This window comes from Balaenoptera borealis, assembly GCF_965194805.1.
Source record: "Balaenoptera borealis genome assembly, chromosome: 8".
Lineage (NCBI taxonomy): Eukaryota > Metazoa > Chordata > Mammalia > Artiodactyla > Balaenopteridae > Balaenoptera > Balaenoptera borealis.
This window is the reverse complement of record NC_138865.1, coordinates 52459239-52486647: the sequence shown is the minus strand read 5'-3', so window position 1 is coordinate 52486647 and position 27409 is coordinate 52459239. Positions and strand designations below refer to the sequence as shown.

Sequence of the window (27409 nt, the reverse complement as noted above, 5' to 3'; positions counted from 1 at the left end):
TAGCTTCTAAATATGAGTATCATCTGCTGTAAGTTTCCACTTGGCAGCTTCTCCATTCTGTTCACCTTAGTTCTGAAGAAAAAAATGTTCGGGGGAGCAAAATATCCTTTCTGTAATTCAAGATTATGAGAGTACGCAAACTTGGTAAGGAAAGCCAGGAGCAAATTATTCTCATTACTGCCATCATTGTATTTCCCAGTGATATTGCACAATGCCGTTCAGGTTTGTGGTGACTAGGAATACAACGCAGGCTTTCAAGGCGCGCAGACTTGGGAGGAAATTTTGCTCTGGCATTTGCTAGCTCTGTGGCTTGCTGCGTTACTTTGAGCAAGTTACGTACTTGACTTTTAAAGTCTTGTTCTCCTCACCTGAGGAAAGAATAACAGAAACTACCTTGCAAGATTAACTAGAGAACTGAATAACATGCTAAATGATGGATTTGGTTCTGAAAGGTTCCTGGTTTAAAGAAAACAACAAAAATTCAAGACATGAGAAGCAAATAACCTGTAAACACAGCTGAGTGTGATAAATACTTCTCCTTTCTCCACTTCCCTACCTCTGCGTGAACTTGAAGGTAAGTAGGTCAACCTGTGGGCTGAAAATGTGAAGCCAACAAAGACTTCCTCCTGACTGCCCAGCCTCTGTTTCCTCACCCTCTTCCACTACTGCAGCTGACCCTGCCTCAGTCTCAGGATCCTATTCAGTTCCTCCTTGTTCCTTTCAATCCAAATCTGGAAGCACTGGCCAATAGTTAATACACTTACATTAATTAAACTGAAATGGAATATGTTCTTCAGCAAGCTTTTACAGCCAGTGATAACTTTTAACTAGAATTATACAATGAATCTGAAGCAGAACATGACATAAAGTAGTAGAATAAGCACCAGATTTTTGGGCCACGGCTATGCTTCTCGCATTGGGCAAAAGTCGCTGTGACTGTGGGAAAGTTAACAAGCCTCAGTGACCTTCAGTTTCTCTGACCTCACATTTGTTCCATGGCGATTTTGGGGAGCTCCTGGGTGGAAGAGCTGGAATCCCTTCATCACCAGCATCTCCTCTCGTTTGGCATGAGTGCCCTTCTATCCAGCCCTCCTCCCATCTAGCCCCGCTCCGGGCCACCCCAAGGGCAGGCTGGCTCAGTCCTGTTTCTTCTAACCTTCACCAAACACTTCCTTTCACCAACAAGACTCCTCCATGTATATTTCTGATTACTGTGACTTGTTAGATATATTTTATTATTTTAATTTGTAACATTCAAATGGCTAAAAATTAAAATACAAAAATATGCTGTAAATCCTCTTCCACCCTGTTCTCCTCCCTTAGTTTCTCTCCCTACCCTACTCCACCAAATACAGGTTATCATCATTGTAACTTATTCCTGGTATATTCTTTATTTAGTCATACCTAAGTAAGGTCAAATATAAAATGTGTTTTACATTTTAATCTCAAATGTAGCGTTTTATATATAGTCTGCATCTTGCTTTTTTTTTTTTTTTCAGTATAGGAAGAGCACCCAATTCTTTCCTCCAGCTGAATAGTTTTCCTTTGTGTGAATATGACTTAACTATCTCTAATTGGAAGGATTTGGGTGATTTTCTGTCTTTTGATATTATATATAACATTGCAATGAATAATACTGTATGTAAGTCATTTCACATGGCTGCAAGTATTTTTATAGGACACATTTCAGACGTGCACTTGATGGATAAAAGACTATATGCATCTGTAATTTTAATAGATTTCACCAAATTGCCTCCACAGCGATTGTGCCAATTTCCAGGACTCTGGCAAACTATAAGAGCATCCCTCCCCAAAGTCTCCATAAGAGTGTTTTTAAAACTGAACTCGTCGGTTTCATCTATCTGATAGGTTATAAATGGCACGTTAGTCACTTTTAATTTCTATTTTTTATTATTATGCATGAGGTTGAACCCTTTTCATGCATTTATGTTTTCCTCTGCAAACTGCTTGTTCATGTCCTTTGGCTTTACTTCTATTGTGTCACCTGGAACAAATATTCAGTGTGTGATGATATTTTCAGATCTTGCAATACAAATTATTCTGAGTATTTCTCATTGCTCCTACCAATTTCTGGCAAATAAAGAAATCATTGGGATGGATATTCTATGATAAGGAAAGTATTATAGTGGAGACATATTTCATTATATCTACTTGGCCAACTTTTATGAAAATATACCCATTTGAAGAACAATTATGAAATATTAATGACTCATTTCAACTCATAAAAATTTCAGATTGATAGAAAATACAAAGCGACATTACAAAATAAAAACACTTGTAGTCAATGTGCATCATCTTAAAGCACAGACCAATATATATATATATATATTATATATATATATTATATATAATATATATATATACACAAAACCAAAGCAATACTACCATTTTAAAACAAAAAGAAATAATAGTGTCTGGAGAAATCCTACCACCGCTCCACCTACCCTATGCTTTTAAAGCCTGCAGTTGGCTCTTCCTCCACATGGTTCAAGTTTCCATTCCTTGTTTGCTCAGCTTTCCTGTGAGTCGGAACACAAAGAACAGACACCGGTTGATTTCTACTTGGACAATGGTCCAGGCACAGGTGCTATAGTCCTGGTTTTCCAGGTAATCACGTATCCTTTGGAAATATATTTTAACCTGTAATCTAAGGTTCTCACTGCCCAAGGTGTCTCTTTTCTGCTCTGCTTGCAGTCTCATGAGCGCTTCTAGGTATTTCAGCTGTTGATGAAGTTCAATGAGGAACTTCTCCATGTGGGTTTCCTCCCAACCATTCAGAGAAATAATTGCCCTGAAGAGGTTGAAGATCTGCTGAAGCATCTCATGAAGAATGGCCAGTGCTTGTCCTTTCTGGTACTGGTGAGGATTCATAGACTTCTGGGGAAGCAGGAAGTTTTTCCTTTGTGGTAGACACTGCTGAATTGAAGAGGTCTGCAATTTATTCAAGAGTTTTAAACTCTCTCTGTTCACTCTCTTTTGTTGGAAAAGAACCAGTTTCAGCTCTCGGGAGCAGACAGAGGAAGAAGCCAACAGCACCAACACAATTTCAAAGAAAGGTTTGTTAATCATGGTGAAGGTCAAATACTCCACTCATCTCTGTACAGACTTGATAAGGCTCCAACTCTAGTGACTATATGTCTTTCGTGCATCTCAGATTATTCTGGAAGGGGATCTCTTTTGCAGTTTTGTTTCTAATGCTGTCATTTCTCAAAGTTTACATGTTAGGCTTTCTGGTTCCCTATTCGTACTGTTCATGGGACATTTCCTCCACTTTCCCCATTGTGTTGGCTGTTTGAGGAAGTAATCAAAAGAATTTGTTTTCTTTGTATGTGTTCCTTGAGGCAATTACAGACCAGTCATCCAAAATGATCTTCTATTACTCTCATTATTTATTACACACAAAGTTTCACTCAACACAATATGCTTTCTAAATATTTAGTCATTTGGTCAAGCTTATTAAAGTTCTTTTATTGAGAGTAAATGTTTCTTCTTAAAGTAGTAGTCTTTCATGGAGTTATATGTATCAGAGGCTTAGCAGCACCTGTCAGGCACTCAGGGGCAAAAATTAAACAACAAAAATTTAACTGAGTAAAATTAAAGGCTGAGTAAATTAAAGTTAAAATTAACTGGCTCCACCAAGCTGTAAAAAAGGAAAGGTTTTTAAAGGTAGAAAGGGGGCAGAAAAAAGAAATTTATTAGCAAAAAATGTATTGTCTCAGGCAAGGTTGCCTTTCTAAGGGGAATGGAGGGGCCTATACGGAAGATTACCTCACTAGCGCTAACCAGGTAATTCTAGGTTGACTGGTTAAAGGTTACATTCCTGGGCTGTGGAAACGGCAATTAAGTTAAATATTAAGTCTTGGTTTACTGACATGGGGTTTAGCACAAGTAACTCCATTTTGGGTCTGCTGTCTCCTTTTTAACACTACTAAATTTGAAACCTCAAGTAGAACTGTAAATTTGCACAAATCCTTGAGCAAATTAATCTTAAGATATGTATCAGCAATCTTAAATTGTTTTGCGTCTTATCCAAGCAGTTTAACATCTAAGATTCTAGCCTATGGAAGTAATATAAAAGAGAAAATATTAGCAAAAGAAGGTCATTAAAAAATTATTGCAATTGCAGAATATTAGAGACAGCCTATAGGTCCAACAATAGGGGGATGGTTAAATAAATGTTGGTAAATCCACATAATGAAATGCTATGTAACCATTATAAATGATAAAAATTATACGTGAAAAGAGTTTGGGAGCAGTTGGTTAGTCTATATTCCCTAGGGTACCAATAACTATGGTAAATCAATGTGACTAGTTTACATCAGTAATGCTTCTTGAATTACAAATTCCCAGTTCCATATCTAAGTCCTCCAGAATAAACCCCCAATCAACCTTTCCAATCTTAGATAAGATTGCTCCAAATGTAGTATGAGGGAACCTGAATTCCAAATAAAGTTAATGATGTGCTATTCCCTTAATATAGCTAGACTTGTGTGTGTGTGTATTAATGATATTTTCTCTCTCTGAAACATCACTTGTTGCCTCCTTCACTCCCAGTACCTGTCTGTCCAAGGACTAAGGACTACTTCTCCTTTAGGGTCTAGATCTCTCCCCAAGGAGCTTTAATCTCTTCTCTGGATCCTCACAGCACTTTGCACCTTTTAAGACACTTTTCTTGGTCTGCCTTATATATGGTTATTTATTTACCTGTCTTACAACCTTCCAACATTAAAACCTCTTAATAGAATGGAATAAACATTCATCTTTTTTACTGTCTATACAACTATAATAGGAGCTTAATAAACCTGTGTTGACTTGGAGTGACAATGTGCTCTACCACAAAGTAATACAAGATGTTACATCTTATATCTGACCATTTCTCTGCAGGCAGTTGGGTGAGATCACAAGTGTTGAAAAGAGACTGTAAACATGTGTGGTCTCATTATCTACCAGCTCAGCTATATGCTGGTGTCACTTAGTCAGTCTGGTATTAATAAGCTGAAATAAACGGAGTCAACATGCTCCATGGAGGAATCTTTTCCCGTACAAAAGTTCAATCACATCGATCAAAAGGTTTCTAACATTTTGGGTGCTGTGGAATTTGAACTTTCAGATCCAGGTCCATGAGAGTCAAATTACAGAAATCTCTTATCTGAGCTAACAAGGTAAATAGGCTTTAAACTGATGTCAGGGAGTGGGAGTTGGAAAGAAAAGAAAGCTTCACACCAAACTGGACAGAGTATTAACTCTGTTCAAAGGTAGGTAATGTCATGTTAAACCTTGGGCCTATGACTACAAACTTAGCATCTAAGCTAGGCACAGCTTGTACTGGATATTGTTCTGTAAAGCATGTCCTCTTTGAAAAGTTTTTAAACTTTTCACAGGATCAAAAATTACCTAGTAATTCCACTAGACTTACTGGTTATTTGACATCTGTACATAGTGTTCCTCTGCTTGGGACCATGGTGTCCATCAGGATGACAAATACTTCTTTCATGTTTTCACATCTCCTAGGGCAACCAGTAACTTTATAAAGTGATTCAGTGAACTAAGGGCTCTGTTCTTTCCCACTGGCTGCTAGAGAAGCCAATTGCTTAAGGAAAGGCTAGGGAAAAAGAAGGAAATCTGTTATATATTATCATCTGAATTACGGAATTTGGATTTTGAAGTCACAAAGACCTGGAATGGAATATTCTCTCTACCATCTGCTGGCTGTGTGACTTTGTGCAAGTTACTTAATTCCTTTCTGACTCAGTTTTTTCATCTCTAATTTATAAAACATTTTTGAGGATTAGCAGATAATAAGATTATAAATAAAAATCTAGTATGGTGTCTAAACTATGGTAAATAACTAATGCATATTAGTTTACTTCTACTTAACAAATGACTTCATCAGCCACATTCTTCCTGGGGATTCACAGATAGTTATGGTAAAATATTTTTACAGATAGAACAGAAGATAGGAATTAAAAATTCAACATTTTAATCTTCTTGTGGCTCTTTTGAGGATAAGCTGAGTTGCTCTGGGTTTCTGGAAGGGTCTGATCTCATTATATCTGAAAAATTTTTATTGTGGCAGCAACTCCACTAGTGTTTTTGAAATTTCTTCTTCTCCCTCTTCTCCTCTTTCTCCTCCTTCTTCTCCTCTTCCTTCTCTGCCCCTTCTTTCTCTATCTGTGTCTCTGTTTCTCTCTCTCTCTCAACAAAGACCTATGATTATTTATAATATACAAAAGGAATAATACCTGTTTTGATAACATTCTGATTACTCTATCTAGACAACAGATTTTTGACCTGATCGCAACATAAATCTATAAATCTTTAATGCAGAGCTTCAGGAAAACACTGTAAGGATAAATGAGAATAATCTCTAATCTGCAATCAAGACTTTCACATCATTTTCATCCAATTGACTATAATAATGTAAAATTGTGTTGATTTCCAAATGCTGGAGGATTTTCCAGATATCATTCTGTTATTGATTTCTAATTTGAATCTGTTGTAGTCAAAGAAATTTAAATTTATTGAGACGTATTTTATAGCTCAGAATATGTTCTATATTGGTGACTTGTACCATGTAAACTCAAAAGAATTATTTTCTGCTTTTGTTGGCTGAACTGCTCTATAAATGGTAATTAGGTCAACTTGGTTGATAGTGTTGTTGAAGTTTTCTATGCTCTTTCTATCATTTGTTCTATCAACTATCAAGAGAGTTGCCTTGAAATCTCCAACTATAATTTTGGATTTGTCTATCTCCTTTTCAGTTCTATCAGTTTTTACTTCATATATTGTTAAACTCTGCTATTAGGTACATCACATCACTGTCCACTTGATGAATTGACTCTTTTATATTGAAATGTCCCTCTTTGTCCCTGGTAATATTCCTTATTCTGAAATCAACTTTGTCTCATATTATATACTCATGCTTTCTTTTGACTAGTGTTTGCAAGGTGTATCCTGTTGTATCTTTTTACTTTTAACCTACACATGTTTTTTTCATATTGAAAGTGAGTTTCTTACATATGGCATATAGTTGGACCTTGCTTTTTATCCAATCTAACAATCTTTGCTTTTTATTAGAGTGTTTGGGCCATTTCCATTTAATGTGATTATCAATATGTCTGGGTTTATATCTACCATTTTACTATTTGTTTTCTAATTGCCTCATGTTCTTTTTCCTTTTTTCCTTCTTTTAGATTTATTTTTAAAAAGTAATTCCACTTTATCTCTACCATGAGTTTATTAGCTACACCATTTTGTTTTATTTTTATAATAGCTTCTCTAGGGTTTAAAGTATGTATTTTTATTTAGCATATTACAGTTTACTTTCAAATAATATTATATAACACAAAGTATATTGTAAGGATATTACAACATATTTCTATCTTCTCCCTTTCATCCTTATACTATTGTTGTCAGACATTTTCACATATTTTAAACCGCTAATGCATTGATATTATATTTGTCTTTTAAATAGTCAATTATATTGTAAAGAGATTTTGGAAATCTGTCTTCTATATTTATTCACATAGTTACCATTTAACCAACCATATCTACCATCATCATATATTTACCCACATAGCTACTGGTGGTCTTCATTCCTTTTTGGTAGATCTAAATTTCTATCTGGTGTTATTTTCCTTCTTCTTGAATAACTTCCTTTAATATTTCTTGTATCTCAGTTCTGCTGGCAATAAATTCTCTTGGTTTTTGTCTGAAAAAGTATTTTTTTCTTCATTTTTGAAATATTTTCTTACCGGGTATAGAATTTTAAGTTGACATATTTTTTCTTTCAGTACTGTAATGGTGTTGCTCCACTGTCTTTTGGCTTACATGATTTCTGAAGAGAAGACTGCTGTCATTCTTAATTTTATTCCCTTGTGCATAATGTGTCTCCTTTTTCTCTGACAGGTTTTAAGATTTTCTATCATCATTTTTCAGCAATTTGATTATGATACATCTTGGTGTGATTTTCTTCCTGTATCTTCTACTAGGATTTTCTTGAATCTATGTTTCTATAATTTTCATCAGAATCAGAAAAGTTTCAGACATTATTTTTTCCAACATTTTTCATCTTTTTCTGGGACTCTATTGTAGATGTCAGACCATTCAGTATTTTCACACAGGCCACTGATGTTTTGTTCATTTATTTTAGTCTTTTTCTCTTTTATTTTTGATAGTTCTATGCCTATATCTTGAAGTTGATTGATACTTTCTTCCTTAATATCTTATCTAATGTTAATCCCACCCAATATATTTATCATTCTAGGTATTACATTTTTCATCTCTAGATGTTCAATTTGTTCCTTTTTGACATCTTTCATTTCTTCCTTATGTTCATCTTTTCTTCTACCTTCTTGAGGTACTCTTGAGGTACTCCTCCTTATGGGGTATTTTTATAATAGGCCTTTTAAACTCCTTGTCTGCTAATTCTGTGTCATTTCTGGGTCTGGTTTCTTGATTATTTTTTCTACTGATTATGGGTCCTATTTTCTTGCTTCTTTGCATGCCTGGTAGCTTTTGATTGGATTCTGAACATTCTAAGTTTTACTTTACTGGGTACTGAATTTGCTAAGTCCTATATATATGGTGGGGCTTTGTTTAAGACATAGTTAATTCACTTGGAATCTGTTTGATTTCTTGGGGCCTTGCTTTTAAGCTTTGCTAGAGTGGATGGATCAGACTTTATAGTCTAGGGCAATGTTATTCCACTACCAAGGGAATACCCTTGTAAGGACTCTCTTCAATGTTCCCTGTATTAGGAAGTCTTTGCAATTTGGTCAGTAGAAAATGAAATATTCCCAGTCCTGTGTCAGCCCTGGGGATAGCTGGCCTGTTCCTTTCTGGGTCTTTTTCCCCAGTGTTGGTTAATTCACACATCACAAATTAGCTACAGACTCCAGCAGTCCCTTCTACAGATCTCTGTATCTTTATATCTCAGTATTTGTCTCTATCTCTTTTCTCTCTAATATTTTGCCCTGCAATATCTTACTATCTCTCTGAACTCCAAACTTTGACTATCAACTCAGTGAGATCACTGATCTGTTTGGGTTTCCTCCTCCTCCTTGTGATCCTAGAAACTTTCTCCACACAGTAAGCAGGAGCAATAATAGGGCTAACTATATTTATTTTTCTTTCTCAAGGATCGTTATCCTATGCTTCCTGTTACCCAATGTCTGAAAGCTATTGTTTCATATGTTTTCTTTCATTTTTTAGTTTTTTAAAGCGGGAGGGTAAATCTAGTCTCTCATCACGTCTGGAAGTGGAAGTTCTCTCAACATTAATGATCTAAATCGGAAGTTAGCAAACTACAACCCATGAGCCAAATCCAGTTCACCACCCATTTTCATAAATAAAGTTTTATTGGAACACAACTGTGCCCATTCAATTATATATTGCATATGACACTTTCATGCTATAATTGGCGAGTTTAGTTGTGACAAAAATGGGCTTTGTCAGTGACTTCTAAGTTTATTAGCTGAAAGTATATTTCTATTTCTTCACTTTTCCCACAAATTATTTATTTACTATTACTGTTAATCTAAAAAATTTAATGCTGTAATTAGAATCCTGATTACCTCTGTGTGCTAAAAATATGCCAAAATAGTTTGTTAGTACGGAAGGCATTTAAAACTCAACCAAAGGATGGCAGTATAAGATCAATTACTTATAGCCTGGAATCAGCTTGCACTGTTGGCAAAAGAAATCAAAACGTTCATGGCATCTAGTAGTCTAATAATGTGTAGTCAACAACACGTTATTGTTTTGACCAACTGAATTGTTCCCGTAATGCATAAGCTTACTAATCACTCTAACTCATACTAAGATACTTACTGGTTAGTGTTAAATATTTCCCTTTTTTTGCCTTGATTACTCTAATGGACATTTACTGCTTTCTGGATATCCACTGTCATCACTGCTCTCTTCTCTGGGGGTTATGGGTAAACATATCCTGACTTCTCTGCCTACTCTTGGGTCTTGTGCTTCTGGCCAGACTCCTCAGTGTGATACATCCAGCCCTAGTCCAAACTACTCAGTGCCTCACTTTGACCTGGCCTCAGTGATTATTTCAGGCATGGTCATTTGTCCCAATGATTTCAACAAACCTCTATCCCCATTTTCTGAGCATAAACTTGCAAATTAAATTAACCATACTAATTTATCTATCACAGAATGCTGGAGTTGGAAGTGATCTTAAATAGTATGTAATCTCTGCTTCCCTTTCCCTTCCTGAAAAACTAGTTCTAAAGCCAAAAGATGGGTAGAAAAAAGTAAGCATTGTGCTGGAAGGGGCAGGGACTCGTGGTGGTCCAGATCCCATGGTAGGATGCCAGAGTTCAAAGAGGATGGGTCAAGCACCCACATGAAGAGATAACCTGGCATGAGACGTTGGAGCCTGAGAAGAATGAGTAGAGTATCTGCAGTGGGTGGGATGGGCAGCTGCTGTGAAGAGTCACAGCCTGAGTTGGGTGAGGAGAGCAAAGTTTCTTATGGACAAAGTTTCAAAGTAAAATTTTATTATTTATTTGTAAAAGTTGTATATATTTAAGGTATACTATGTGATGTTTTGATATACATGTGCATCATGAAATGATTACTATAGTCAAGCTAATTAATATATCTATTACCTCACATAATTACCTAAATAACTTAATTAGTTTTAAAGAGTGAAAGAGTAACTTTACAGTGGAAAAGCCCAGCAGCCATAACCTCATTCAAGGGATCAAAGTGAACCTCAAATGGGACAAACTGAAATCATGGATGACCAAGTAAGACGCAACTCAAAAAACACAACCATCTCTTTTGTGCTCTTACTGCCAAGTGTAAATAACTTTAATCATGAAGCACCATTACTTAAACCCAACTGAGGAACATTCTACAAAGCAACTGCCCTGAATATTTCAAGGTTGTGAAAGTCAACAAAAGACCAAAGAACTGTTTCAGAATAAAAGAGACTAAAGGGACTTCCAGTTTCCAGTTCTGTACGTAAGGAGCATGGAAGTAGTCACTCTGTCTTAACAAGTAAAAAGCTGAACAGACCAAGAAATCAATAACCCTTTTAGGATCCATAAAAGAGGGGAAGACACAGGGCAAACTTCTGTCCCACAATTCAGAGAGAGAGAGAGGAGAATACAGGGAGTAAGAGTTTACTGGAGCAGAGACTCAGAAGAGGAAACCACTGTGGGAACCAGTGCTGGGTGGGAAAACCTGAACTGTAACTGGTGAGTTGCTGGATGCTCAGTGAGACTAAAGGATATGCCAACTCAATACATAGCGTGATTCTGAACACTGTCCATTCGCAATTAACAATATTATTGGTACAACTGGACAAATCTAAATATGAAGGCTGAGTATTATATGGTACTAATGTAACAATGTTCATTTCTCAGTTTTGATGATGGTATTGTGGTTATATGGGAGAAATGTTCTTGTTTGTAGGAAATATACATTAAAGTATTTGAGAGTATTAGAGCATCAGATTGGCAACTTACTCTGAAATAATTCCAAAACTAAGGTTCTCTCCTCTATATTGGCAACTTTTGAGATTATTTCAAAAGGAAAAAAAAGTTTGTGTTGTGTGTGTGTGTGTTTTTAAGTGAAATAACCCATTTTTGAGATGTGGTAACTGAGGCCTCATAGGGCAGAATATCTTTCTTTTTACATACTATCGTCACCTATACTGTTCTTTCTTCCCCTCTTCATAGTTTAATTTAGGCCAAGAATGGCAAAAATGCAGGGAAAAAAAGGCCACCACTCCCCATTATGAATTTAGCATAATGCTTAGCATGATGCTTAAGCCCATGGAATCTAAAGTGTGATATATTAGATTTAAATCCCAACTCTATCATTTGTTTGCTGGTTGGTCTTGGGCAAGTTTTAACATTTCTGTGTCTCAGTTACATTAATGTAAAGTCATGGTATCCCATGGAGCTGTTGTGAGATCTAATTGAGATAATCCAATTAATGTGCTTATCACATGGTCTGTGCTCAATTAATAGTAGTATGTTATCTGTATTAGGCACAACCGTATTAATATCAATAGATTACAGCACTCTTTACACTGATCCCTAGGTAACTGCTCTCAACATAGCTCTCCAAGCAGACCCCTATTAATCAATCACAGCTGGAAATAAGATGAAGCCTATCTTCCATCAATGGTTTTTCAGTAAATGTTGATTAATCCAAAGAAAGAAGGACCGAGTGGGTGCATGCTCTAGAAGCACTTACATAACATTTACTGGTCCTCACAATACTAATTCATTCAACACATTTTTATTGATTGCTTATTATCTTCCTATTACTGCTTTAGACCTGTTCAGTGAGCCAGAGATAAAGATCACTGGAATGTGGTTTAATTGGATTAGGAAGGGTGAGAAGGGAGAAACAGTGAAATATAATCAAATTATGTAGCACAATATAAAATAGAAGTAGATCAGAATAAGATCAGTTGGGAGCATCTTTTCTTTCCATTTATCCACCTCTTTGTTATACAACTTCTGTATACAGAATGAGAAGAGCAAGCAGCCTAAAGATCAACGCTGAGGATCACCAGTACTTAAGGAATGAGTAGAAGAGGACACCACAAGGGAAATAAAGAGCGCCTAGATCAGTAGAAGGAAAACGATTTTTCAGGAAAAAAGGATAGTCTAACAGTGTCCAGTGCTGCTGACTGGATAAGCAAAATAAAGTACTTGAAAGCATATGTTGGAATTAATGCCATGGAAGTCATTAGTGACTTTGATAAACAGAATTTTCAATAGGGTAGTCTGGGTAGAAGCCAGATTTCAACGCTTTTAAGAAGAAATGGAAAAACAATGTAGGCAATTCCAACAGAAATTTGATCACTCCAGGGAGGAGAAAAATAGAGTGGAAGCAGGAGTAGGATGTTCAATCTTGAAAGGTTCTGTTAGTTTATAAATTTTGATTTGTTTTTAAGGTGAGAAAGACTACCTGTTGGCTGCAAGAAGCCAGTAGAGAGAGAGAGAGAGAGAGAGAGAGAGAGAGAGAGAGAAAGAGATGGAACTCATGGCAGGCTTGGTCTTTAGCAGGAAGGAAAGAGGAAAGAATAGGCATTGATGCAGGTTGGTGTGCAGGTGTGGATGAGGAAGTTGAGAGTTTCATTCTGACGGTTTCTATTTATTTTCTTGGTGAAGTAGGAGGTTAGATCACTTGAAGGGCCATCTTTGAGATCAGCATTTGCCTTGGCACATGCTGTTTCTTGTGCCCTCAAAGCCCTTCTTATCTCCAACCCCTCTTCACCTACTGACATGCCTCTCTGCATCCTCTTATAGCCCCATTCATTGTTTTCATCATAGTCTATAAGATTTGTGACCATTTTATTAATTTCTCTCTCTCCTAAGAAGACAGTAGCCAAGTCTTTGTTTTGCTCACATTGAAATCACATAGCCTAGCACATTATATTCCTAGCTTGGAATATAGTAGGAATTCGATAAAAATTGGATGAATAAGTGTTTTTAATTCAATAGAAGAAGGAGAAGTGTCCTAGGTTTGAAGAGAAGGGACAAGATTTAGGGCTGTGATAGCAAAGAATGTGAGGAAGAGATGGCTGATCGGGTAGGAGAGTAATATTGACCTGGTGTGATAATAAATTTTGTGTGTCAACCTCGCTAGGCCACAGTATTCAGATATTTGGTCAAACATTATCCTGGATGTTTCTATGAGGGTGTTTCTGGATGAGATTTACATTTAAATCAATGGACTCTGAGTAAAGCAGATTGTCCTCCATACTGTGGATGGGCCTTATCCAATCAGTTGGAGGTCTGAATAAAACAAAAGATTGACCCCCCCTCCAAGCAAGAAGGAATTCCACAGTGACTCAATATGTAACATCAGCTTGTCCCCAGGTCTCATGACTGCCAGCCCACCCTGCAGATTTTGGATCTGCCAGCCTCCTTATGTCTCTGTGTACATACACACATCCTATTAGTTGACTATTACACCTTGTTAGGTACATTGGTGAACCTAAGTTAATAATGGCATCAATTTACCTTGCTTTGAGCAGAAGCAGGGAAGGTCCACAGTCCACCCAGGGTTGGCGCTTTGCCAGGTGGTATTCAATTGAATGACAATGAAATAATTCCAAGATATTAGTAAGAGAGTAGTAGAAGTATTGGACCCTGGAATTGATAACAGGTGAGTCTGGATTATACCTAAATGATCAAGTTCTGGAGCAGTACAGTCCTCCTAAACCCCTCTGATCATATTTTCCTCTATTTTCTCTAGTTTGAATACCTGGTTAGATAACAATGTTACTTGTGTATCCATTCATATGGAAATATCCAAATAATAGCCATTGCTTACTGAATATATACTATCTATGAGACACTTCTCAAAAAGCTTTACCCTCCTTCCTTTCTCTCCCTCTCAGCAGGATTCTTGGTAAAATAGTGTAAAGTAACAGAGACTCTCTTAGCATTATATAACACATCAAAATTATGAGAAGTGGTCCACATAACAAGAGAAAAATTTGTCCTATATATGTTCTGACAAATTAAAAGACCTAAGTTTTTCTAAGGTGAACAGTAAAAGGTACCCAAAGCTCTTCAAAGATGAAAGTTTTAAAAAGGCAAGTATGAGGCACGATCTTGAGGACATTTCATCATGTGGCTAGGAGTGAGCCAGGAAATTAGGCAGGGTAGGGAAGAGAGGTTTAGACAAAGGGAAGATGAAGGGGGCCAATGAAAGAGATTGGACCCTGGACAACCATCCAAGATGGTTGCTACGGACTGAAAAGTCTTTCAATGGGAAAGGTTAAGAAATGGTTTGTATTTTCTCTGAATGCCAAGTGTGTTCACTGTTGATTAATGGTAAGATTACTTCCTTTCTGGTAGTGGACAACACCTCCACAACTGTCCAAAATCATTTACTTAACTAACACTTATACCTCTTACTTTGTGCGAGGCATTGTTCTAGGCAAACTACAAATATAATATTAATTCATTTAATCCACACAATTACTCTATGAAGTATTATTATTATCCCCACTGTATAAACAAGGAAGCTTAGATGGAGACATATTAAATACAAATGTTGTACATCATTAAGAGAATACATTAATATTATTTCTAATCTTTTTTTAGGAGTTTGGGATTAATACATACACACTACTATATATAAAATAGGTAAACAACAAGGACCTAATGCATAGCACAGGGAACTCTATACTCAATATCCTGTAATAACATATAATGGAAAATATCTGAAAAAGAATATATATATATTTTTAAAAAGATAAAATTCTAATGTTTATAATATGCTTGAGAGGTAGGTCTTATTATCTCCACTTTAAAAATGAAAAGAAAAAACACCTTTGATTTAGAGGATTAAATAACATTTCCAACCACATGGACTTATACTTCCGGTTATAAGGGAGCAACAGGGTCAAGAATTACCCTCTCACTGTAAACAACTAGAAAACAAGACAAAATACAGGCAACAACGATTTTTAGTCACTGGATAATAGGCAGTGGAAGACTGTGATCCCTGAGAGATGGGAAACAAATGAGGCTTTCTGCTTGGAGGCAACTTCTAGACTAGGCTGCAGGGAGGAGAAACCTCCCTGGACAATCTGAGTTAAAGAAAGAGAGATCAGAGTTTGTAGAGCCCAACACAGCTAGAATTTGCAGGGCAGAGTACCCAAAAGGGTGGAACTATCTAGAATTTCAGAGGTGTACTCTTGAGTCTTTGGTGGATCCTAATGTGTGTACATGTTAGGTGAAATCGTACAAGGCACAACAAGTATAATCTTCCGAAGAAGAAAATAAGTATCATGGACTTTTAGGCTAAAGAGCACAGAGCTGATGAACACTGAATTCCATGAACACTGAATTCACTGACTCATTTGTAAATTTGGGAGAGAAAGGCCTGATACATAGCAATATATAGCAATCATTCAGGTTCCCATCAGGCACATGGGAGAATACATAGGGCATTCCATAAAGAGCCCTTAAAGAGCCACTCTTAAATGTGGAACTAAATTAGTCCTAAAGTAAAGACTGCTCTAGACCTGTCAAAAGTGCTTAAGAACAAGACTGGAAAAAACCAAACTAATCCACAGTCAGTATGACTGCCTGGCAGAGCAAAATCCAAAACTCTTAAAAGAAATACATCAAAATCCAGCACAACTGAACATAAAATCACAATATCTGGCATTCAATTAAAAACTACTGCACATATGAGGAAACAGGAAAATGTGACCCATACTTAGGAGAATAATGAGTTAATGAATCAAATTGAGAAATAATGGAACTAGCAAAGATATTAACATTATGCTCCATAAGCTTAAGGACATAGAGGAAAACAAACATAAACACAATGAGAAGAGAAACAGAAAACAAAATAAACAAATAAACCAAAGAGAAAGCCAAGATTTGAAAAATACACTATCTGAATATGTCACTATGGGATTCACAACCAAACAACAAAGACACAACAGAGACGGTCAGGTCATAAATAGAACTCAAATTCAGTTGCACGTGACTCCAAGGTATTATGATTTTCTCATGGTGCTTCTCATTTTATAGTGCCCTATAAAAAGCCATAGATAACAACAAAGGCAGAAATACCATTCATGCAGAGGGGCTGTGATCAGAGGGACAAATGTAAACATGGCATGATGAAGAAAAGAATTTTAGAAACAAGACAGACATAGGCTCAAATTCTAGCTCTGTTATTGAGCTAGGTGAACTCCTACAAACCCATGAACACTGAATTCATTGACTCATTTGTAAAATTGGGAAAGAAAGGCCCGATACATAGCAATATATAGCAACAATTAAGATAAAGTGAGAGGATACTTATCACTCCACTTGGCACATAGGCATATAACTTTTTCAATAGCTGGTAGGGGAGAACGCTGAAATTCTTACCTGGGCTCAAGAAACTAAATATCTATGACTAGAAGGCCTGCATCAGGCTCAGGAAAAGCTATAGGATGTGTGTGCATGTGTGTGTATATCTGTGTGTGTGGAAGTGGGTGGTCCCGGATGCCAAGAAGAATTCTGCACCAGGCTTCTAGCCACTTTTAAAGCTAGTGGGCCAGATGATGTAAGTGAACATATTTCTCCCAGAATAGCATACAAAGCCTTAATGGATATTACTCTTTTGACCTAAAAAAAATTTACAGGAATTCTAGATGGAAATCATCATTGAAAAGGATCTGCCAAAATATATATTTTAGGAAATGTGCCAGTCAACTTCACATTGTAATGAATGTTCTCATTTTCCCTTGGAACAAAATGATGTATTTCAAAGAGTCTGTTTTACCCTGAGATAGTACTAGCTCTGGAACCCAGCATACTAGATGTACAGTACTTGGAGAGTTAGTTAACCTTAGTAAGTCTCCATTTTTGTAAAACTGGCATGCTAATAATAACCTTGTAGTTATAACGGTTAAATAAGGTAACAAATAAATTGCCTAGTATTAGTAATTTAATATTTATTTGTTTCTTGCCCTTCGGGAGTCCTTTTTTCCCTTCAATTCCTATTTATTTTATCTGATATTGTGAAATCCTCCTAAGATGGAAATTGAACTAAGATTCCATACCACTGGCCTCTGATGTCAACTCTCTCAGTTTAGGCTTATCACTTCTTCCTTTCCTGAATCAACATTTGAGGGGTTAAAAGAGACAAACACAAGAGAAGTCATTGTAACCTCACAGAGCTTTGTCACATTTGGGATTCATTAATCTCTGAGTTTTGAGAAGAACTTGGTTGGCTTCACTCCTTGATAGAGCAAACAGAAAAATAAAACCAGGAGACTATAAAATATTAAAGAGCTGGAAACTTTGCCCTTTGCCTTCTTAACCTAGCCTATACTTTTCAAGGCTCTAAGCAACTATCAAGAGACAGAGTTGTCTAAAATCAATACTGCTACCTTGTATAACCACCAGAAAGCAGATATGAAGACCGGTGCCTGACCTGGCCCAGAGATTAATGAGTTTGCTGAAAAACGCAGTCTGACTACCTAGTCACACATTTCTCCTGGCATAGGACTGGAAGGATGACTAGTGCAGAGGCTGTGGCCTAAAGTGGTTCCAGGAAATTCTCAGATTGGTGAGAGTATTATCAAAAGACCAGTGAGCTGGGAGGGTATCCAAGTGATCTACAGGCTGCCATGCCAAGAACCCAAGTTCACTTGAATTCCAGGTAAAAATATTCTTTGTGGGCTAAGATGTGTTGTCTCAAACAATGTGCTCTTCTAAATAAATACACTAAAAATGAAGACAAAATACTGCTGCTTAAAAATCTTATTAAAGGTGTAGTAGTAGATTTGCAAAGTTCTTTATGAAGGCTGAAAATCTATGCCTGGAACATGGAGGGAGAAGCACTGAACAGATTTACTTAAATTCAATTTCAATTTTTCTGCGCTTAATTAAATAGATATTAACATTGGGTCAATTTATCTTCACGATTAACTTCCTGAAGGCACCTAAGTTTGACCCCATCTATCAGTGTCGAACTTCACTCCGACTAACCTAGGAAGTCAGGAAGCCTAATCTGTGCTGCCTTGGGTCATGTGTGAACGCAAGATGAGGAAGGTCATTCTAAAGATGTAAAACGGGTAGACGGCTGCCCAGAGTGGGCCCTCTGGAAATTCAAGAGAAGATGGCTTAGAAATGGTGACACACACCCAACAGCAGGTAGCAACTGGGGCATGGGTGGAGCAAGCTGGAACAATGACAGTGTCTTTGATAAGCATCCTGCGTGGTGACAGTTCTCCTCTTTGGGGCAGAAATAAAGGTTTTGTAAAAAGTCCTTAGACGCAGAAACAAATGTCCTCTTTGTCACTGTGACTGGGTAGCAAATACAGTCAGGTCATATAATGAAACCATTCACTAGCTTTGGGAATATAAACGGAGCCTCTTCCTACTCATCTCACTCATCCTGAAGGTCAGAACAAGATTAAGATCACCCTGAAATGAACTGACTCCCCTGCTGGTGGTGTACTGATACTTTCAAGATGGTTTAGTTACATCAGTTTCTGAGGACCTCAGAACTGTTTTTCTTTACCCATCAGTATGCATAATATTTACGTACAAGGCAGAAAATAGCATTTTAAAAGAAAACATCTTATATCATAGAAGGGGGAAAATGGACACTATGAAATGTTGCCAGTCAGCTGTTATTTGGGATTGAGTGTTGAATACAAAGTATTATACTACTACAAGACTTTGAGGTTATTTGTGAGAATTTCAGAGACCAAGGAGACACATCATTTTATATTCATCACATGGACCTTTAAAAAAAATGTATAATTTTGCATCATAGCTCATGGCCACATTCTTTGTACTTTCACGTTACCATCCAAGACAGTTTAAGGACAGTGTTTTATTTTAAAGGAGAGTATGAGCCTAAACATTATAGTGCTTCATTTTAGATTTTAGTAAAATTGAACTTTTCCATCCCTAATTCATGTCTATTCAATCATAATTAGCAAATCACACTAATTAGTAATCACACTAATCACACTGACGTGAAAAGAAAAAGTGCAGATATGTATGGTGGGAGACGAGTGAGGTAGGAAACCAAGGGCATTAAGATGGGCAATAGGTACAAAGCAGTTTGTAATTTACTGAGATCAGTACAGGCACAACCACTTTTCTAAACAAGAAAAGCAGTCAATTTTCTGAAAGTCTAAAAATTTTAAATTAGACTTTATATTAGGCTGATTTATTATTTTTTAAATTATCAAGAGGTAAATAACTAAGACCACTGGTTCTCAGACGGAATGGAACAAAGATTTTGCAAGTTGAAGCTAGATGATCTACTGCTAAAATCAAATAATGGCAAGCATTTCCCAATGCATATACAGTAAGTTAATGGACAGAGCTTTCTAAATTGTAAGCATTTTCCTCATAATTTGGTCTTAAACCATTAGTGTGGGCAATGATTTACCTCGACTTCTCAAGGTGGCTTCTGATTTGTCCATAATATATAATTAAGGTTGCCATAGCAATAATTCATGGTGTTCTTTTAATAACACCATGACTCCTACATGTTCTTTCCCTTTAAAGACATCAGAAAACAACAGATTAAGACCACTGATCTATTGGCAGATAAGTAAATATAAGCTTAAATAAATAAAGAGAAAGGAGCCTGGGCATCCTTCTGTGCCTCAGACAAAAATGAGGACACTGGCTGCGGTCTGTGAAAAAGAAGGGCACTGCACATAAGGCAACATCGATATCTTTGGCAGTCTTTTCAAAGGATGAAGTTTCAGCAAGTGCTACACAGTTAATTTTGAGACTTTCCGGAAGGCAGTGTTGTCATTAATTACTCTTTATATTCCTCCTAAAGGGAACTTGATTTTTAAGTACTTGTTACTCCTATAAAATCTAGACAGTGAGGGTTTGAAATGACCATAAACTTTTATTTATTTAAACAATGAAAGCTGTCAGTCATCTTCACAAATATTTACTGAGTACCTATCAATAATAACAGTGAAATCTAGATACTCCTCATTTGATTCCTTAGAGATTGGTTTTGATTTCTACATCACTGTTTTTCTAAATTATCACTCCTCTTGGCCTTCCCGAGAGAAAGAGTAAGTTGTTAGCATTTAGATTCTCTTGTAATTTTGCCATCTTTTAAGAGGAACTGGAGAATAAACCCTCATACTAAAACACATTAACAAGGAATTACAAATATTAGCTAAAGGCAAGAGAAATACCATAGAAGACTTTGCATATCAGCACACTGCTTGATTACTATTTTAAAAAAACTCAGTCCATTAATGTTTTAAAAAATTAAAGGAATGTTTAACTCTGATTCTGGCTACAACCATAAAAGGATGTTTTCAGTACATCAAGAAATGTATAAGATGAGATTAAAGAAGAAACTGGGGCTATTTATGCTATAGGCATGTCACTGAGATACTCGGTATTATAAAACTTCAGAATTAAATCAAGGTTAAGGTTGAAAGGTTTTGGAAATTTCACAAGATATTAGACTTGATTTCTTTAATCTAGAAAGGGCTTCATTTTTCTCATGATTTCTCTAACTCATTCACTCAGCCAATCACTGAACATTAAATTTTTAGTTAAGTGTTAAAAGAACTGGTCTAAAGTAGAACATGAAGAGACCCAGTCTCACACATACTCCAGTGTTTCTCCAAAATTCTTGAAAGCAATGATAAAGGATGGTAAAAGGGAAGGCAAACACCAGAAATTGGGAATTTATGTGGGCTATATTATGAAAAGATGAGGAAGAGGAGAGACAAGAAATCTCTAAGGTTTAGGACTTTCTGAAATATCAGCATACTTAAATCTTGCAAGTGTAAGAGAAAGTCTTATAAATGAATGGTTCAAAGGACAAAGTTCATTATGATATAGAGGAGAAACAGAAGAAAGGAAAACCAAAAATTGGGGTTATGATGTTTTATAATCAATAAAATTATTTTAGTGTTTCTGGAAGTGTGATTAGGATATATATACGATAGTAGGAAAATAATTCTAAACTTTTAAGCATATGTAAATATATTAATGATAATCAGTGATGGCACTTGGTGAGTATAAGCAGATACTTCTTACACCCCTTATGAAGAGAGCCCTGCCCACAATTTCTATGACCTAGGTAGCCATGTTTGTTTGTTTAAAGGTGACCGGGCCAGAGGTGGTACATGACCCAAGGACTGCCTCTGCCAGAACCCTATGACATGGTCTGGTACAAAAGGAGAGCTGAGCCCGTCAGCTTCTCACTCTTGGGAATTAGAACTGGGACACATGGAGAGTCTGTTACAATTAACAGTGGGAAGTGAAGCTGAAAGGTTGTGATGCAGACAGTCCATAAAAGCAGGTGGTGGCACTCATATAAAAGCCCCTCCTAAGCCAAAGCTATGAGAAAGAGAAAAATGAGTAAGAATAGAAAAGTGTACTGAAGAAGAAAATGGAGTACTCTCAGAGGGAGCAGGGAAGCAGTGAGCAATAGATAAATAGGAAATGATGGGTGGAGAAAAGAGTATTCTGTTATAGCTGCTTTGATTCTTGACATCTTCTAGTTCCAGTCATGAATTCTTATACTGGACCCCTTCTCTTTGAGGTAACCTGATCTTTGAAATCATTAGAGTTTAACCACAGCAGTAGCTTATATAATAAAGCACTACTGGAATGCCTGAGCAAGGAAACGAGCTCTCACTGAGCAAAGGGACCGCAGCAACTGCAGCGTTTTGTGTGTGTGTGTGTGTGTGTGTGTGTGTTTTATGAATAAAAGCTGATCCCTTGCAAGTACTTTGTACATTACACAACAATTGATAACCATCATGACAGAGATTCATCAAATGTATTATATGCATAAGGTTTTGCACTAGGTACCATGAAGAAGTAAGAAGACATGCACTCTCCCCTCACAAAGCACTCTTAGGAGGATCTAACCAAACTTAAAACACCTCTTCCTTGGAATGAGATTCCTTCACCATTTCCTGTCTAAATTAGGTACCCTTGTCATGTTTCCATATGCAAAAAAGTACTTCCCTATCATAATCAAACTTGCGATGGCTTATCTCTTTCTTTAAGACTCCAAGCCATGGGACAGGACTGACTATGTATCTGGTACATGGTGTGTGCTTAATAAATACTAAATGGTGAATAAATAACTGAAAAAATCTAGGCCATGACACAGAAAGTTGGGTAGAAGACTTCTGTAATTCTCAAAAAACTGATAGAGCTTTTATATTCAGTGAAGGTAGTGATGCAGAGTCATTAAATTTAGGGGAAGTATTCATCTACAGACTCTAATCATTTTAATTTTAAAAGGTTAAAGGGTTTTCCAGAAATAGACTCACAGACATAGAAAACAAATTTGGTTACCAAAGGGGATAGTGGGGGGTGGGTGGGAGATCAACGAGGAGTTCGGGATTATCAGATACACACCACTATACATAAAATAGATAAACAACAAGGACCTACTGTATAGCACAGGAAACTGTATTCAATATCTTGTAATAAGCTATAATGGAAAAGAATCTGAAAAAGAATAGAGATATATGTATATGAAACTGATATATATACATATATATGTATATATACACACACATATAACTGAATCACTTTCCTGCACACCTGAAACTAACACAACATTGTAAATTAACTATACTTCAATTTTAAAAATGGTTTAAAAAAAGGTGGGTTTTCCCCTAATTTTTCAGTTTGTGGCCTTGTCACCAGTTACATTTTTACCTTTGTTTTCACCTCTTTTTCATTCTCAAGTGCTGATCCTTCTAAGGTTAGACCTTGATCTTCCCAAATAACCTCCTCTCTCCTCCCTCTCTCCCCACAATCCAGCAATGGAGTCAACCTATTTTTTATGACTAGTCTCTAAGTCCAGTATATGGGTCCCTTACACAGTTTTAGAAATCAGGAAAGATTTGCAAGTGAAAAGGCAGGTGAGAAGACATGGGCAGATACCATTATTGGTCACAGAAATTCTGAGTGCTCTTCTAGAAATTCTTTTAACAGCCAGGTAATTAATTCGGAATCAGCAAGTCAAGTCACTCATTTTTCAGCAAAGTTACACAATTAGATAGAACATATTTCCAAAATCTGCAAACTATGAAGGTGGCCTGCTTCCCAGTAACTACGTTATCTTCCTGTAATGCCATCCCGGTTTTGTTTCCTCATACATGCTTGATGATCTCCTCAGTACACATCTTTTTGGACTTCTAGATTTTTAATTCTAAATTTAGCAAATTATCTTTTCTGACATTTTCTAATTTGCAGTTCTCATGGCATTACATAGGCATTGTAAGGCAAATCTCTCAGTGCTACTTTCTGATTTGAGACTCTGAAAGCTCTCTAGGCTATTTAAGAAAGGGCATCTGCCTTTATTGCATATATGTAGATGATGTGCCTGCTCTGTCAACGGAAACTGCCACTTTTTGGCACGGAGGACCCTCTTATCTCCAAAAACAGAACACACACCTAGCCTCAAATACTTGCTCAATTGGCAAATCAACTTAAATGGACTTTCTTATCATTTACCAACTGGGCTTTGCTTTCAAAGATATAAGATATATTATCTTTACATCAGGGAAATATTAGTAGTTCCTGACAGCAACTAAGTATATGATCATATATGCAATGCACAGGCAAAGTCCATTAACACTCAAAACTAAAATTTTCTTCATTTATGAATAATACATGAACTTCTCTGTTTGGACCATGCATTGAAGAGACTTTAGGAAACATCTCACCCGATCCATAAAGCTCTCACCTGTTGCTCCCAGAGCAGGCTCTTGCTCACCCAAACTCCCGTTTCCCACTACTTGGGCAGCAATTCCACAACCTTTGTCATGTGCGCTTACCATAAATGTAACATTTTATTTAATTAACTTTTAAAACATTAAAACAAATTTACTTTCAAAAGGAAACTCTAATGTGTATTTTTCTAATATACATTAAATAAACATGTAAAATATTTATATGGGAATAAAAACATCATCTAAGTTTCAGTGAAACTAAAAGTAGTACTTTGGCTTGTTTCGTCACACGTGTGGATGGAACAGGAAATCCATTGTAGTGGATGCTCTAAGCTTCTCACTTTTTTGCCTCCGCATTCCCAGGTGAGCAGAACTGAAAGAAGATGGGCCTAACATACAATCTCCTGTCAGTTTAGCTGCTACAGTATACTGATAAATAATGAGAACCCTACGAATTAAAACTTTATAGCCAGCTTTAGAATAAAATGTTTCATTTTTGTTAAAATTTCAATCATTTCAAAGGCAAACTTTTGCAGGGATAAAGGGAGAAAGGGAGGGTTGGAAAGAATTTATAAACACTATCTTAGGACTTCATATAACTTCTTACCATTTTTGAAGCAGTTTCATAATTTGAACCTCATAATAAGCCAATGAGATAGAGAAAGGTATATGATTCATAGAATTATCATTATTTTAAGGCCTATAAGCTGTTTCTAGGCTTAAAATAGGATAAGAGAAGCTGGACCTTTCTTCAAGATAAAACTAACTAAAATATCACCTTTCTTCTCTTTTGACTAGAGTTAGTTAGGAAATAAGTGACTGAGGCTAAATGAGAACAAAGTTCTGCCTTTTACCCGGGAGTCATAATTTTTAAATAATTTTAAAACTAGACAATAACAACACAAAGCAAAAAAACACTGAAAAAAGTTTAAATTACTACTGAAAATGTCCAACTATTTTCTTTTTGTAGATTACCTTCCAGTTTGCCTACATGCTTAATTTTCACAGCTGTATTTTTCTTTTTTCTTTCTAATATATCATATAGTCTCTCCTACTATTACCCCCAATTTACAAATAAGGTGACAGATTAAATGATCTGTCCAAATTCATGTACACAGTTAGAAAATGACAGGACTCGGACTAGAACCTAGGTCTTTTTGCATTTCATTCTGAAGCTCTTTCTATTACCCCATACTGTCTCAGAGAGGAAAAGATGTCCCAATTAAAAAAAAAAATCCACAAAAGTCTAAACTTAAGAAATAGATCAATTAAGATGTAATCCTTTAGTTTATAGAAAGATTTATCACTGTAGGAGTCCTATAAATGTTGAAAATTCCCCTTCTGCATAATCAGACTTAGTCTCTAGCCTTAAGGAGCTCATATATCATTTGCAATTTAACAGAAATCTTACAGAAGAATGTATATTTAGAGGTAAAGGATTTTGGTCAATATCAAGTCAATCAGAAAAGAAAAGAAAACATCTTGGAAACTGTAATGTGAACCAGTGGAGAAAAGATAATTGAAGTTAAAAACAACTCCGCAGAAGCACATCAGCAGCCCACGGTGCTCCTGTGTGTAGTTATATAGCTTGTTTATATAAGAAGCCTCAGAATATGAAGCACAATTACAAAACACTGTTCCAGTTTTCCATAAGCACAGATGCAGTGGGAAAGCAGGCTGCTTTCAAAACCATGCCCAAGTTCCATATTGGGAATTGTATATGATTTTTAAAAACCTGCCCTGTGACTTAGGATATAAGACAAGTGTTCTCAAAGTACATTGTCAAACTGCATCAAAATAAGGTGCTTGTTAAAAATGAAGATTCCTGAGTCTCAATCAAGACTTATTAAATCAGAATGTCTAGGGGATGGTTTGGGATCCTCATTTTTAACAAGCTCTCCAGGTGACTGATAATGCAACACTAAAGTTTAAAAACCACTGACTCAGAAGAGTTATTGGATACTTTAGAATATTAATTTCTTAGCCTCTCATTTTGATGTTTCTATATCCCAAGTTTTGTTTTTGCCCCCATGATCACTTAAAATAAAAAAGAAGGTTCAGGTGTTTAGCAAATTACTGTAAAACGCATTAAGATGTGGAGGATTGATTGAAGTGACCTCAGGGTTCATTTCCATTATGGATCCAGCCACCAGTGGTACTGAGGTCAAGGGGTAGTGGATATCTCTCTCAGTGGATGTAGATGAGGGTAAAATGGAAGTCTGAAAAAGGCAGAAGCAGCCCAAACAAACTCATGAAACAAGTTTTTAGAACAAAGTTATAGGTTAAAAAAGTATTAAATAACAGTTCCTAGAATAGACTGAATGTCCCAACCTATTGATTCTGCACCGATTTTCTTTACTAGCAAGATAAAGAATGAATAAGGTGATGTGGATCTCTGTTTTTAGCTGTAGCTATTTTGTGGGTTCTGAAAAGTTTCCATGGGCAATATTAGCTTACATAATGAGGTGTTCTGGGCATTTATTTCTGGCTGATAACTTCAAGAATTCAAAGAACAAAACAAGGTGATGAATACACAAACCATCAAGATTGAGAGGATAAATCTGTAGAACTTCAGATTAGGAAAATAGCATAATATTGCTTAAGGTACTTATCATACTGAATTTTAAATGGTGTCTCTAAACTAATCATCCTCAGGTATCAACGGAACTTCTATAAGACTTGTAGACTAAAACTGACATACTTTGTGCGATGTATTTTTGTTAAATTCACAGCTCAGATTAATATACTCCGAGGCAAGACAAAAATGTATAATACAGTTTCTGGATGTTATAATACCATGAGCAACAATAAATGAGTCATGAGCTTCCCTGGTGGCACAGTGGTTAAGAATCCGCCTGCCAATGCAGGGGACACAGGTTCGAGCCCTGGTCCCAGAAGATTCCACATGCCACAGAGCAACTAAGCCCGTGCGCCACAACTACTGAGCCTGCGCTCTAGAGCCCGCGAGCCACAACTACTGAGCCCACGTACCACAACTACTGAAGCCAGCGCGCCTAGAGCCCGTGCTCCACAACAAGAGAAGCCACTGCAACGAGAAGGCCGCACACCGCAAAGAAGAGTAGCCCCCGCTCGCCACAACTAGAGAAAGCCCATGCACAGCAACGAAGACCCAACGCAGCCAAAAATAAATAAATTTATTAAAAAAAAAAATAAATG

General features: G+C 36.5%; 1 protein-coding gene across 7 annotated transcripts in view; it reads right to left on the bottom strand.

Moving 5' to 3' along the window:
• IFNE (interferon epsilon) overlaps positions 1–27409 on the bottom strand; it is a 76123-nt gene that overhangs the window by 25292 nt on the left and 23422 nt on the right. For 6 of the 7 annotated variants that reach the window (XM_082403152.1, XM_082403153.1, XM_082403151.1 and 3 more), the window contains exon 1: positions 1–27409. This exon is cut by the window's left edge and continues 4254 nt beyond it; it is cut by the window's right edge and continues 23422 nt beyond it. In XM_082403152.1, coding sequence (XP_082259278.1) covers positions 2509–3090 — 582 coding nt within the window. In that variant the 5' untranslated portion in view covers positions 3091–27409 and the 3' untranslated portion in view covers positions 1–2508. The other variant, XM_082403148.1, reaches the window with a different exon arrangement.